Here is a 16,332-nt window from a genome sequence, read left to right on the forward strand (position 1 = left end):
TTTCGAATCTTTGTCATGTTCTATGATTTTTTCCTTCTCAGTGTTACGACGATTTTGCACATTATTTTTGATATTATTTTTTGAAATTGTTTTATTTTTATTTTTTGTAGTCATTTATACAAATACCATATAGAATGGATTAGCTCCAAATGTTGATGAAAATAAAATAAAATAATAGCTGAAAAACATCTATTATTTTAAATTTTTCATCAATACTCGGACCTAATTCATTCTATCTGGTATTTGTATCCATTTAACAAGAATTAAAATAATTTCAAAAATAATAGCGACCTGCCCCAAGAAGCATTGAAAATGATTTCCATCACTCCTTTTTAATAATGCAACCATTTTATACTTTTGCTATCTTCAGCTGCTTTTTTAAGCTCGGCAGCGATTTTCTCGAATGGGTACGAGTCGAGTGTTGTTAAATATCCTCTGCATGTCATTTTACTAATTTGTTAACGACTTTTTTTGGAAGCCTATTCCACACCATACTTTTTATGAAGTCATAACGCTTGAGTGGCCCCATATTTTTGTTCAGAGGTACAATGTTCTGAATATGAAATTAGAGGCTACACCCAATAAGCGGATGACAGATTTTAATACAGTTCTGCATAAGAACCCTACGGAAACTGTATACAATTTTGGCACATACAATTTCTAAACATTTAAGCCCTATGTCCAACTGCATAAAACCAAAAGTGAGCAGCAGAATTACGACGTGGAATTTGTTTGTTACTTCTGAAGAAATGATTCCGTGACTAAGTTTCGGAGTGAACCGGTTTAGAATTTCAGAAGATTTCATCAATAAAAAATCCATATGACATCGGTTGTCCGATATTGGTAAAACTTCGCTCTAAATAGCCAGTGCACACATTTTTAAATCAGCCAAGATAAGATTGGTTACGTATCGCATGTACTTTTGATGACGTATCTTCGAAGCTATTCAGACTTCTATGAGACATGACCTGCTCAAATTCCATCAGTGAAAACTCATTTGGACCTGATGCAAAATTGTGTGACGTAGCAAGTGCGACTACGAAAAATGCTCTCCGGGTACTCGAAACCGGTTCATGATCGGCTGTTGCTGCCATTTTCTAACATTTGTCCTTCTTAGGTTATAAAATATGATTAAATGGGAAAACTAATAATGTGCAAACATATGTGCTAATGTGTGCAAACATGTGAGATTTTTCTCGAAGGTATTGCGCTTTTCACTTGTTGGTGCCGATACAGATGAAATAAATCTTCCAACGCTTATTAAAGTTCAATTTGATAGCAATATTCCAATGATCTGAACTATTCAATCCTATCGATAAAAGCAAGCTCTAATTGCCAGTTGAACCATCACGTCGCGCCGTTGTTGTCCAGCGGGAGCAAAACCTGCTTCACAATCACTGACCGGCTGATGTCGGCTGACCTTCCAAAGCCATGAATCACCTATTAGCACATCATCGTGCAATACACACACGCCCCTCTGCTGGCGGGGGATCTTAGCTTCAAGGAATTCATTTGTTTTACCGGCTTCGCGGTTAAATTTATATAAACTAGACGGAGGGCTAGTGGCGAGTGAATGATTTTGTTTGTTACTTATTGTGCCAAAAGAACTGAACCAAGTTGGTGCTTTGTTCAATTCTTTAAAACCCAATTGCAATTAAAGGAAAATAATTTTCTCATGGCTATTCAGGTTTTATTATGTTATTAAATAAATTTATTCTGTAAACACTAAACCGAACTAAAAAGTGGCCAAAAAGTGGATCACTCCCGTGTCTGTAGATGACCATTAGTGGTCTATGCGAGAACACGCGCTTCCGCTCGGTACAATGATTTCTACAACTTTTTGTTAATTACTTTTCGCATGACTCAATCCATCACTCATTCAAAGGTTGACACGTTTGCGGTGCAAATTAGTTAATTAGATACTACCCTATTCGACATATAACCAAAACAGAGAACCGGCCATAGCCCCTCGTAGCGCACAATTCATTAATGTGCCAAATTGGACAAATTGTTAAAATTAATCAGCTCGTCACGCAAACTGCCTGTTAAGGGTAATGATGTGGACTGGCTTCGTTGCTACGGAAGCCGGGATGAACCGGGCGAAATCCCGTTTTGGTCTACTTTCTACGATGGCGGCGGCCCACAATAACGAGTATGTGACGCGTGAAAAAATGACTCAAGTAGCCTCCTATCCTATACCTAACTCATCGAGCAGCAACGCCACACGCCATTCCATTCAACAAGTAGGACTGACTGTACACAAAGGAAGGTGTGTGTGAAGTTCCAGAAACAGGAAACTTCGCTCCAATTTGATACGTTTCCTACTTGGTCGGTGGCGATGGCTTCATAAACAGCATTTGAGATTCAATGGCTTGGGTCAGATTGATGATCATTGGGCCGGTCGTTGTCGTCGTTGGCGGCGTCTTCGCTCCGTCAGTACGGGCGCTGCTCTTCCATTGTTGGCTTCAATAAAAATTGAATTAAATTATTAGTGGGTATTATAGATATGGCCCAGGCGTTGTCCAGTTAACCCGCATGGAGTAGCTGTGTTTCAGTTGGTACACAAACGGATTATCGTATCTGTTTGTACCGCTTTGGTTCAAGGGGCTTGCGGGTAAGATACGGTTGACATATTGTAGGTCGCACGAGGAAGTGCGACGAGAAAAGAGTGCCAGTCGTAGCACAGATGTAGGAACTGATAGTGCACAGTAATAACAATAATTAACACTAATGAAATCAAAGCGTCGATGGGTTTCATTCGTGTTTGTTGCATTAATAATGCTGGGTAAGTGCGGAATTGAATTTTCCCCTACATGCTGAGGAGCATTCTGTTGAAGTATGAATTATTCGGTTAGAAACGAATCGAATACAGTTTTCCAATTCAACGAATGTGGTATGTATTGAGAAATTTTTGTTAGTTCATGCAGTAAGTTACTTTGGACCTTTCCTTTATTTGTGTTGCCATCAAGTGTACAAGTCAAAAGATGGTTCAAATATTTGGTAAACAAATCATCCTTTCCGACAAGGCTCTGTTTGCTACCAAGCTACCCTCGATTATAGAAAAAACAAACCATTATAAGTAGTAACAATTATTCAATTTCGCGTGTCTTATTTTTTTCTGATTCACCTCTTATTCATAGATAAAGCTTAAAGTTTTGTTTATCTTTATAGCGAGATTTCCAGCCCGAGGTTGTTTTATCTCGTTGGAGCTTAAAGTGAAGGCAATATTTCTTGTCATAAAACGAGTCAGTATTAACCCATTTAATTAATATTTCGACCCCAACAGTAAGGCTGTCTTCATTGTCTCGTACTTGACTCGTCTAACTCCTGCATCTCCTAAATGTGATGGTGTTTTAAGACCATTGGCATATTTATGAGAATTTGAAAGATAAAGTTGGAAGATGGCTTTATGCAACATACCAAGCCTTGCCTAGAATTTTGAATATTAATTAGTTATTTATATCAGAGGGCTAAAAAAAATACAAACTTAAAATAGCTTGCAAAGTTGGTTACAATAATATCTAAAATATTTCCAATATAGATTAAGAACTGGTTTGGTTCCACCTTATCCAAAATTCACATAAATACGGTTTAAAAACAGTTCTTCTAAACGATTATCTCATTCTTTTATAGGAGTATTAGAAAACCACTTGGTATCAATTTTCTTCCAGCAATTTCTGTTCATTTCAATGTCCGAACAGCAGAGTCTGGAGATCCCTTCTCAGGCCACTGCGTGTTGTAGGTATTGTGTAGCAATTAGTGCGATTTGACAGCGGACTTTGTTAAACTTCTATAAAAAATTACATGCATCCGCAAGCAGCTCCCACCAAAGCGACCATGTGCCGTTCAAACCACAATAGCTTAAGCCTGGGTGGGTGGGACTCTAAACAGACCTGACACGACGCCATCACAGGAAGAATAAGGAAGAAGAAAAAAGGAACAAGTAAGAAGGAAGAAGTAAGAAGGAAGGAGGAGATAGAAAATTGAAGATTGAAGCAGCAAGAATAAAGAAGGAACAAGGAAGAATGAAGAGAAAAAAGAAAGACGATGTAAGAAAGAAGAACAAATATGAAAGGAGAAAGAAGAAAGGTGGAATAAGAGAGAAGAAAGAAGGAAGTAGAAGGAAGAACAGACTTGGCACTTATCGCTACTTATTTCTCATTCGGGCTAATGACCATTCAGACTAATGACCTTCGGCTTAACGGTTTGGTGTCCCCAAAACTACGCGCAGGAGCTAGAAGTGGCATTTCGGGGGGAAAACATCTAGGCGTAGCTTCTCTTGAAGATGGTTGGAAAAATATTTGATCCGCCATTGGCAGCACCGCAACTACTGCACTAGAGAAACACTAGAAACGAATTGTACACGCAGAGAAATGTTTTTTAAACTCAATGATATTATGTATAAAAACAACAAAAAAAATTATTGTTCCCCGGCTAATAATTTTATTTGTTGAATTCAACAAAAAATCATATTTGATTAGACGAAAAAATATTGTTGTTTCTACAATGTTCCAAAACAGCACTCAAAATAAATATTATTGAATTTACAATATATTTTTTTGTTTGTACAAAAATATTTTTAAATCAAAAAAGAAAAGTTTTGCTTTCAACAATATTTTTCTTGAATCAAAAAAAAATATATTGTAATCAAAAATTTATTTTAAATGTTATATAAAATTTCTTGTGATTATCAATTATTTTATTTTTGGCTAGGCTTCGTGTGGAAAATATAACCACAATAATTATATTTACATTTTTTTTAAAATATTGACTTTACAAACTAGTTTATAATATACTGTAGTAATTTATACTGGATTGCAGTAGAAACAACAACAAAATTTTTTGAATTCAATATATTTTAGTTTTGATTTTAAAAATAAAATATTTGAGTTTAAAAAATATTTCAATAATTTTATTTTTTAGTTCAAAAAGGTAGACTTTCTCTGCGTGTATTACGGCAAATGTGAGGGTTATTGGAGGACAATAATGCAGAATGAGCGAGATTGCTGCAACACTGCACGAGGGCGAACGTTGCTCGATACAAACGGGTGCGGGACAAATGCAACTCGATTTTTCGGAGAAAAGCGTCAGCAGGAAGATCAAGAAATCGAACGAAGCCCCAGGGGTCGATCGCATATCAGCCGAGATGCTCAAAGCTGACTCAACTACTGCAACGTTTAATTCGTAATATCTGGGACACCGCAACTGTGTGCGATAACTGGCGAACACATCACTTCCAGCAGCATCCATACCAGTTCAGCCAGGAGGCTGAGGAGGCAGCTACGCTGCGATGGTGAGCAAGTAGGTGAGACCGCCATCTGCCATTCGGGACGTCGGTAGGTCTACAGTTATCCCGACGAAGAGCAGCGGACAGCGCTGATTCCAATTCGTCACGACAATGACGCAGACGCTAGGATGAGAATGGTAAGTTTGTTAGCATATTCTATTGGATGCAGGCCATGTCCATAAATGTGCGTTGTTTTTGTTTTTGGAGGCATGATTTGAAATTATTGAAGGAGTAAGAGGACTCCAAAATTTAAAATTATAGAAGGGGCAAGAAGACTCCAATGAATAGAAATTGATGCCGGAGCGAGAGGGTTCCGAAGAATTGAAACTTACACGCAACGCCAATGAACGTGACACATTCACGCTCACAATGCAACATTCATGTTGTGCGTTTATTTAACAATAATAATGATTCTATCGATAATGGATTTAAAAATGCATGATTCATTGAACAGATATTTATTACAGAAAATTTTCAACGAACTTAGTTTTCAGAAAGAATATAAAATAGGCTATAACAATTTTTATAAAAATCCTGCATTCTTCCATAAGTTTTAGAAAACTAGAACCATACATCTGAATTTCTAAACAAATCATCTCTGAAATAATATTTATTATAAAATAAGCAGAAAAAACAATATGAAACCATTCTCCAGGAATTTCTTCGACAATTTCTCCAGGCATTCTATCGGGGATTCTTTAGGAATGTCTCCAGCAACTTTTTCGGCAATGTCCTCAGGAATTGATCCGAAAATTTCACCATTATTTACTCCAAGAAAACCTCCACGAACTCCTTCATAAGTTCTGCAGGGATCAGATAATTTTTTCTTGCTGTTTCTCATAAAAAAATGTGAAAAACTGCACCGTGGAATTCCTAATAATACTCCGGAGAAATTTCGCAGCATTGCCAGTAAACATTCCTGACAATTCCGCGAAAAATCTTCGAATTTCTTGTGTAAATTCCATAAAATTTTCAGTGAAAGTTTCGAATAATTTCTTGTGAAAACTTTAAAGAATTCCTCCAGGAATTCCATCAATTTATACATAAATTACACCGAAAATTGAATTATCATTGGAATTTTCGGAGAAATTTCTAAAATCATTACCGGGGAGATCCTGAAAGAATTTCGGAGGAAACTTCAAGATTTCCACTGAGAGATCCTTCAGGAGTTTCTCCGGTAATTCTTCCAGGAGTTCCGCCGGCAGTTCCTCCAAAAAAAAATCCTCCAGGATTTCCTTCGAGAATTATTCCGATAGTTCTATCGGCAGCTCCTACGAAGGTTCCTCTGAATTTCTCCAGAATTTCCTCCGAAAAATCATCAGGCTTTCTTTCTGGAATTCATTTAGACTTCTTCCGGAATTTATATAGAAATTCCTCCAGAAGGTCCTCCGAGAATTTCTCTGGGAGCTCCTCAGGGAATTCTCCGGGAGATCCACTGATAATGATGATGATAAAACAGCTACATACTCTCAAAAAGGTTTCAGCTAGACGAGATTTAACTATAAGATGAATTTTCTGGTATTCTGGAATTTTTCTGGTAGTTCCACTGACAGTTCCTCTGAAAATTCTTCTGGGAGTTTCTTCACAAATTCCTCCAGGAGTTACTTCGAGAGTTCCTCCAGCAGTTCATCCGGATGTTTCTCTGCAAATACCTCCGGGAGTTCCTCCAGTAGCTCTTCCAGGAAATCATTCAGGCTTTTTCAGGAAATCATTTAGGCTTTCTTCAGAAATTTAGCTGGAAATTCCTTCCGAAGTTCTTCCGATAGTTTCTCTGAGAGTTCTTCCGGGAGGTCTTCTAGGACTTCCTCCTGAAATTCTTCCGGGAGTTCATCCGGCAGTTCCTTAGGAAATTCCTCCAGGAGATCCACCGGCAGTTTCTACGAGAATTCTTCCAGGAATTTCACTGGTAATTCCTCCGGGTGTTCATCTGAGGAAGAACTCCGGAGGAATGTCAGGGGTAATTCTCAGAGGAATTCTCGAAGTACCGTACTTCTAAAGGAATTTCTTGAAGAACTACAGGAAGAATTTCCGGAAGAAATCCTGGAGGAATTCCCATTTCCCGTAAAATTCCTGTCAAATATCATCCAGGAATTTGTTGTGAAGTTCCTGGAGGGATTCCCGGAGGAACTCTTGGAAACACTCCTGGAGGAGCTCTCGGAGGAACTCCCACAAGCACTTCCTGAGGAATTCCTACAAGGAAGTCCTGAAATAATTATTGGAGAAGTTCTTGAAGGAATTTCCGGCGAAATATCTGATGGAATTCCAGGAAAAATACCAGGAGGAATTAATAGAGAAATTCCCGGGGGTTTGTTCTAAAGAAATTCCTGGAAGAACTCTTGGAAAATATCCTGGAGGAACTTTCAAGCTATTTACCGAATTGAGTAAATTCCGAGTGAAGTCCGGAAAGAGTTGCAGGACAATTCCGCGGAAATTTTTTTGGAGATATTCCTGAAGGAATTCATGGAGAAGTACCTGAAGGAATTCCCGGAAAAATACCTGGAAGAATTTCCGGGGAAATACTTTGACGAATTCTTGGAGAAATTCCTAAAGAAATTTTTAAAGGAATTTTTGAAGGATATTCTGAAGTAATTGCGAAAAGGATTCTAGAGAATTTCGCTATATAATTTATGTAGGTGTTCCCGGAAAAAATCCTGCAAGTTCTTCCACTGGAAATAAAGGAAGAGTTCCTGGGGGAATTCTCGGAGAAGTTCCTAGAAGAATTTTCGAAGGGAATTCTTGAAGATTTAAAATTGAAATTATGGAGCGAAATCGGAGGATTTGCGTCATAGATTTCTGAAAAAACTTCTGGAGGAATTATGGGAGGTAATTCCGTATATATTCTTGGAGGAGAACTCTCGAATGCATTCCGGCAGGAAATGCCGGAGATTTGTCTGGAAGAATAGCCGAAGAAATGTCTAGAAGTAAAACTTGAACAGAAGAAAAGAAATCATCAAGGGATTTCCTAAAAAAAATTAGTGAGGGGTTTCTAAATATTTTTTTAGAGGAATTACAATTACATGAGAAGGATTTTCGAACGATTTTCAAAGGAATTTGTGGATAACTTTCCGGAAGAAATTATAAAGTTCCCGGGAACCTTCATAAAGGATTTCTGGTAGAACATATTATTTTGTAAGGAGCAGAGAAAAGGAAAATATCACATCAAGTATATGAAATCTTCCTTAGCCGTGCGGCTACAAAGCAAGACCATGCTGAGGGTGGCTGGGTTCGATTCCCGGTGCCGGTCTAGGCAATTTTTGGATTGGAAACGTCTCAATCTGAATTACATTTCTGACGGATTTGTATTAGTTTTACGTTAGTTATTCGTTTAAAATTAAATTTGGTTTGAAATTTAGATGGGATTGTTTGTAGGCAACTTGAATTGTATTTGAAAGGTATTTCAGATCTAAATTTGGCTGCATTCTGATTGATTTTGAATTCAAGTAGTTTAGACTGCGATGGGAATGAATTCAATCGGATGTCACGTTTGGTTTGATTTGGATTTAATTTGGGTCGGTTTAGTATGGATTAAAATTAAAGGCAAATTGGTTTTGAAAAACAATGTTTATTCAATTTAGAATGATTTTGGTATTGATAAAGATTGATTTTTTTTAATTTGAACGAACAAGCATTGGATAGAAAATGTAATTAAAAATTTATTTCTCATTGGATGTAGAAGAGATTTGAATTGAATTCGAATAAGAATATAATGCAATTTGGATCGAATTTGAATTTAAATCGGGTTGTAATCCAATTGACCTTCCCCGTCAAAACTTGTATTTCGTTCTATTGTATCATTCGATTCTTCGGCTTATTGGAGGTAAACTTTCCCAAAGAACCCTTATTTTTTTGAGCCTCTATTTTAAAAATCGAAAACAATCTGCCAAAACACACCAAGCGCCAATGAAAATTTCCAATTTTTTTTGTCAAATTTTTCGTGTAACCGATTCAATTAATCACAAATCGCATCGGACTTCGTTCAGCGCCATAACTGAGGATATTCTACAACAAATGTACGCATGAATTGATAAAAAATAATTTTCGTTTTCCTTTTGCGAACAAAATATCACAAGTCAGTCAAAAAGCCGTTTGGTTGTAAATAATCTGAATTGTGATTCATCATCTATATTATATTTAAATGAGGATTTTTGCCATTCTCGTACAACAAATTTGTACCGAAAGGCTATCATTTCACTCCAAAATCGAACTTTGTATAGAAATCTCGGAGACCCATGATGTTGAATACCAATTGACTCTGCTCATCGAGCTGAACAAATGTCTGTCTGTCCGTGTGTATGCGTGTGTGTGTATGCACACGAAAACCGAAAAACATTAACCACTTTTTCTTATAGTAATTCTTAACCGATCTTCTCTCGACAAGTTGCATTCGACAGGGGACAAAACCTTGTTGATCACTATTGAATTTGATAACGATCGACTATTGAATTTGATAACGATGGGCTGCAAAATGGTGGGTTGACATCAAGGAAGGAGCGCCCAACACAGCTCTGGTCCCCACAAGCTCCAATCTCACGCTTCCACGGGTCGTCCGATGACAAAAGACCGCCAGCTAAAAGTTGTGTACTTAGCTGGTAGTGCAGCCTAGGCACTGTTGTCCATCTGACATCAGCTAGAGTGAGAAGGTATGTCTCGAGCGTCTGTTCACCAGGAGGTGCTGCTCAAACAGCGTCTGCCTGGTACCTAGCGACTGATTAACGAAATGTCGAAAATATGGCAAGACGAGGAAATGCCTGCTAGCTGGTTGGACGGTCTCATTTGCCCTCTCTTTAAGAAAGGGCACAGACTGGAGTGCGCCAATTACCGAGGAATAACCCTCCTTAATTCGGCGTACAAAATTATGTCCCGTATTTTGTTCAACAGATTGAGACCGCTTGAAAAGTCCTTCGTCGGCGAATACCAAGCAGGTTTTCGTAAGGGCCGATCAACGACGGATCAAATGTTTACCCTGAAACAAATCCCTGATAAATTCCGGGAGTACAACTTGCAGACACATTATCTGTTTATTGATTTCAAGGCGGCGTACGATTCAGTGAAACGGAATGAATTATGGCAAATTATACTTGAACATGGTTTTCCGGCGAAACTGATACGGCTGATTCGTATAACGTTGGACGGATCGAAATCAAGTGTAAGGGATGCGGCGGATGAAGGCGGATGAAATATCGACGTCATTTGTTACCTTATATGGATTAAAGCAGGGTGATGCACTCTCGAATCTACTGTTCAATATAGCGCTTGAGGAAGCGATTAGGAAAGCTGGTGTGCAAAGAAGCGGTACCATTATCACAAGATCATTTTTTTTTTTTTTTTCAACGATCACGAGCGTCTCTGATACCGTACGGGCTGTTTGTTGCTTCCTCTATAACGCTGAATTAACGTGTTGAAGACGTTTAAAAACTAGACAATCTGTGTTAAAGTCAAGTCCATTGAACGTTTTGTCAAAAAGTGTCATCATTAATTGATTATTTCACGTTTGTGCCCGTTAATTTCACAAAATATCCGTTTCTGAACAGCAGTCGCGTCGACCATTGTTTAATAAAACCATGACAATGCATTGTGAGAAATGCTCTCTCGCTATCACCGAGACTGATCTCCATACGGTGTGTGAAGGGATGTGTGCTAAGAAGTTCCACGCTGACTGTGTTGGAGTAACAGAAACTGATCTGTATGCTTTATCCACAAATATAATTTGGATGTGCAACACCTGCATGGATATGTTCTGCAAGATCAGGGAGCGAAGAAAATTGGATGCTGCCACTATAACCGAACCATACCGCTCATTGGAAAGCGAAATTGATCAACTGAAACGTACCGTCGCTCATGTGGTCCAAACGCTTGCTGACATCGTCGAGAAACCAGCTACCGCCGCTCAGTGTTTGCATTCCACACCCATGTCTATTGTCTACCTATAGCCATCATGAATGTTCTAATGAGATAGCTTGCTCATCACAATGTGCCGAGAAGGAAAGTGAAACGTTCTCGCTGTACTTATCTAACATCGATACTTGCGCTACTGAAAACGATGTACGGCTAATGGTATCCCGTTGCCTTGGCACTTCAATGACGACTTTTCATAATGTGGTTAAGCTTGTGCCGAAATGGAAGAATTTAAGTGAAATGGATTATATATCGTTCAAGGTTGTTTTGACTATGGAACAAAAAGCATTGGCACTAAATCATTCAACTTGGCCCAAAGGTATAAATTGCCGCGAATTTGTGACTAAAGTGAACGACACTTAGAAACTGTAGAATTGTAATTGTTAAATTTTCTGTATAAATTATGTAGCATGCAAAAAGGAGAATGAAGTTTTGTTTTTGTTGTTGTTTGTAAGTTGCTCAAAAATATTGATGTTTGTGTGATGTGCAATTATGAAATCTGTTATTAATCTGTTGTTATTGAGTTGAAGAAATCAGTTATTTATGAATGCTATTATTTCCTAGTTATAAGATGTTCAATAAGACCATGTTCGGTCAGTTGGATCTAATAAAATACAAATACAAATACAAATACATATGTTCCTGGGATTTGCAGACGATATCGATATTATCGGGATTGATCGCCGTGCCGTGGAAGAGGCTTTTGTGCCTTTTAAGAGGGAGTCAGCGAGGATTGGACTCACGACCAATACCAGCAAAACGAAGTACATGGTCGCTGGCAATAAACGTGGGTTCATTAGTGGTGGTGGTAGCGAAATGGTGCTGCATGGTGAAAAATTTGAAGTGGTAGAAGAATTTGTGTATCTTGGAACATTAGTGGCGTGCGATAATGATGTTACCCGCGAGGTGAAAAGGCGTATTGCAGCTGCAAATAGGGCTTATTACGGACTTCGTAATCAGCTTAAGTCCCGTAGTCTGCAAACGAAAACAAAACTCGCGCTGTATACTACTCTGATTCTTCCGGTAGCTTTATACGGCCATGAAACATGGACGTTAAAGGAGGCTGATCGGAGAGCTTTCGGAGTGTTTGAGCGTAAGGTGCTGCGGACAATACTCGGCGGTAAACTGGAGAACGGTATCTGGCGGCGTCGCATGAACCACGAATTGTACCAGGTGTATAAAGGGCTGGATATTATTAAGTTTATACAACACGGCAGACTACGGTGTGCTGATCACGTTGTTCGTATGCCGGAAGAACGTCAAGTGAAGATAATATTTAATAGAGAACCCAGAAGAGGCCGTAGGCTTCGTGGAAGGCCGCGAACACAATTGATTTTTGCAGTTGAAGAGGGCCTGAGGGCGCTCAATGTTCAGAGCGACTGGAAGCGATTGGCCCAGGATCGAGTCCAATGGAGAAGGATACTCCATTCGGCGTTGATTCATCGAAGAGCTGTAGTTCATCAAGTATCAAGTATCATTTAATTAAATCCGCAAGGGTACTCGAGAGCCATGTTTTGACTTCTAAAATAAAACTTTGGCTTCTAGGCTATAATACTCTTGTGTTTCTTTTTAGCACTATAAAATGGAACGAACATAAAACCAGCGAGAAAGTTATCAGAAAAGTAAGTCATAGAAAAATATTCATTCATCAACTTGATGTGAAAATTGCGTTCCTATACGGTGGATGGGAGAAGATGTCTTTTCAGCCACACCTGAAGATGTTGCTGCGTTATCAAAGCTGAACGATCGCTTGCAGCGGTTGCGGCGCTATCAATGGCAAATCGAATATAATCTCCAGCGCCTAGTTTCTCTTCTGTTGGGAGTGCCACTTCTAGCTGCTGCGGGTAGTCTAGTCTAGTCTACCGTCTTGTAGCCGCCCAATGTTAAGACGCGGCGTTCGGATTCGACGCGTGTTGCACACCGCCGAGATTATTTTTAGCGCATGCATACCGCAATGAGGTAGTGGTCGGGTTCAATATTCGCACTGCGGTAAGTGCGAACAGTCGTGATTTTAGAGAAGAATTTGCGTCGATTAGAACGTGGTCGATTTGGTTTTCCGTTTCTTGGTTACGTGATCTCCATGTGGCCTTAAGAATATTCTTGCGGGGGAAGAAAGTGCTTCGGAATACCGTACTCTCGTTACTCATAACATCAAAAGGAATACTCTACAAAGTGGAACATCCTTTGTAGAACAAAAAACTACAAAAGGAGGTTGGTACTCGGATTCTGATGGCCTTTCCGCAAACGTGACCTTTGAGTGGTCTTGTGTAGGGGTTATCATGCCTACTTAGAGAGTAGGAGGTTGAGGGTTCAAGTCCCTCCAGGACACGTGGATTCTTTTTCTCAAATTTTATATCAATTTGTCCGTTTCGAAACATGAGCTGTGCATATGCACAGCCAGGATATCCAACAAAAAAAAAATGATTTTCGTACGGCCGAGTTGCCGAATAATAAGCAATCAATTACAAAAAGTTGCTGTGCCAGAATCCTGGGATGCACTTTGGAACATAGCATTTGTTTCCAGTTCTAGTCTCAAAACATTATTCTACTCTGAATGTCGGTATGAATTTATTACTTACGGTATTTGAATATAGCTAAGAAAAAGTAAATCCTTTCGAAATATTGGATTGTATGTAGGTCGTAGAATTGTATATTGTCGTAAGAATGTTCATTGGACGATATCATCCAGTCAACCTAAATGACATCATGAAACTAATTACCCGCTCAATTCTTATGTAACAACGCGCACAATTGTTATCTTCAACTCGGATCTCCGCTTCGCTGCCAAGCATATTTTTTTTTCGCATTCCATATCCGCTGTGATATGACTATCCGGTTGTGTGTGATAGATTGTAATAGTGCTTGACAGGTGCAAGCCCCCAGCTTACCTTTCTAGAGAGCAGGGAAACGCAAACGCCGGTATATCGGCAATCACCTTGGCATCCTTGAACGACTCCGGAAAGCTCTGCACGGTATAGCCTGGGTTTTTGCCACTGCTGTCCCCATTAGCAGGTGATAGGCCTCCCGAGGTTGGGGAGGACGATTTCGGTGTGGTTGCTGCAGTTCCCGGAGCAATCTCGCACCAGTACTCAAACAGGCGGCTGACATCCTCCCTAGAAGAAGATGAAGAAAAAAAAAACATGAGAACAAAAAAAAACAGAAACAGAGATACATATAGGTAGTGCAGGAAACTAATGTTAGTTTCAATTTGTGTCATGTTGAGGAAGGTTTCGTCCGTCGTTAGTGCCGTTTTAGCAGATATCTGGAGCACCGAGACAGCTGGAGCTGGAATGAAATCGATTTCCCTGCATCCAGGATTTTCCTGAGCTCCCACGCCAATAGAAGAGATTTTTAATCGTTCGAGCATTTGAGTTCGAATGATTGAATGATCAGTATTAGCAATAAACAATGCGCACGTGATTTCCGTCCATTACCACAGATTCAAAATTCAAAATAACCGTGATTAGTTTTGTGCACATTTTTAAAAACACCGAGGAAGTAGATGGGCATTTAGTTGGCACCACATCAGCAAATCAGTCATGGCCGACAGAGATTGTCCAGATTATGATAGGATGGGATTAGTGTTTTGTGTTTTCTTTAAAATGATTGACGATCTTTTCACTAACAGTCCCAATGAAGAGTTACATATGTTTGTATGTGATCCAAAGTTCATGAATTACTAGAATTCCATAAATCTACTTTAATTACAAATTGTTAAGAATATCAAATATAGACTTCTAGTGTTCTTAAGGCAAAAGTTCAAAGTTCTAGGTTCTAGGAGTTTCTTAAAGTATTTTAGATCAATGAAAAAGTTTTTGATGGAATTAGAAAAATACAGTTTACTAATATTGTGGTAGGGTCACCAAAAAAAACCAAACACATCCCTTGGGAGTGTTGACCACAGACCTACTAATTCAAAATGTTCGATGTTTCTTGTCTAGTATTGGCAAAATGCTTCCACACTAATTTGTAGAAAAGCAGAAAAAGGGCCAACACATGGTTGTAGCAGCTGAACCTGAAATTTCTATCCAGGGCACACCTCGCTTTTCCTTATCCCTATTACATTGCCATCGCTGCAAGTGTCGTAAATGGAGCCACTATATTAAGAAAATGTGTATTGAGAGGATTATAAACTCGCGAGCTGCATGCCGACCCAGATGGGAAATAGAGGTAGAGTAGACGGAGCGCGTGGTGGCAGATAGTGGGTGGATCGGAATCAATTTGCAGCCTTCTACCACCACATAAAAATCCTTTCGCGTTCGCACACCGTTCGGGTTGTGTTGTGTTGCGATAAAATGCGCAATCCTGTTTTTATGGCGAACTCTCAGCTGGTTGACTTCCGTCCCGTAGGTGTAGATCTTAGCATAACTATCGCTCGAACTCGCAACTAAACTGGTATAGAAGGAAGCTGAGTTGGATTTTCCAACTCTGTGCGCGATGTGGCGTGGCGACTATGGCAAGCCGAGGCTTGGTTGCCTTTTTTCCAGTAGGTATGTACGCCTATTCATTCATCCAGCAAAGGCAATCGCATTTTGCTTTGTGATGGCTATTCATGACGGGGCCGATTTCCCGTTGTAAATGACCGACAACCACAAACTAATGTTCTGTGGAAAGGGTCACCGTCCCACTACACAGCCACGGACCACTACTGTCGCTCGACTTGTTCGGGCAGTGGTGCCGGTTGGTTGAACATGTACTCTATTTATATCATAATTTGGATATGATTTAAATTGTGTTACGAAGCTATATTGTTGATCTGCGTGATCGTCATAATGTCATACACAGAGCTGTTGCAAACTGACCAAATTTCAATCCGCGATATCCGCGACTAACAAAATGAAATCCACGAAACACATTTCAATGCAAAATTTCAATGCTGTTGTCTTCAATCTATCGATACTTTGATCAATAGAAAAAATGAAATAACTGATGCCGCATGATGTTTTGAATGGTAAAGCAGAAATAATTCCATGGTTTATAAATAAATACATCCTTGCATTACTAATAGTTTTTATTCCGAAGTTCACAAATTTCACTGAAAACAAAGAATAAGATAAAATATTATCAATGTTCACATTTCTAGGACCCCCCCTGTGGTCTTTTTCGGAACGTTCGAAAACGATTTATATCGAATCACGACGGTTTGGTCG

General features: G+C 39.2%; 1 protein-coding gene across 9 annotated transcripts in view; it reads right to left on the reverse strand.

Annotated features, from left to right (window-relative positions):
- The window catches only part of LOC134213255 (uncharacterized), a 77,894-nt gene that overhangs the window by 42,840 nt on the left and 18,722 nt on the right, over positions 1 to 16,332 (reverse strand). For all 9 annotated transcript variants that reach the window (XR_009979424.1, XM_062692093.1, XM_062692091.1 and 6 more), the window contains exon 3: positions 14,071 to 14,295. Coding sequence is in view for 8 of the 9 variants with exons in the window: in XM_062692093.1 (XP_062548077.1) it covers positions 14,071 to 14,295 (225 nt within the window). In the remaining variant the exon portion in view is untranslated. The remainder of the gene's footprint in view (positions 1 to 14,070; positions 14,296 to 16,332) is intronic.

This window comes from Armigeres subalbatus, chromosome 2 (assembly GCF_024139115.2).
Source record: "Armigeres subalbatus isolate Guangzhou_Male chromosome 2, GZ_Asu_2, whole genome shotgun sequence".
Lineage (NCBI taxonomy): Eukaryota > Metazoa > Arthropoda > Insecta > Diptera > Culicidae > Armigeres > Armigeres subalbatus.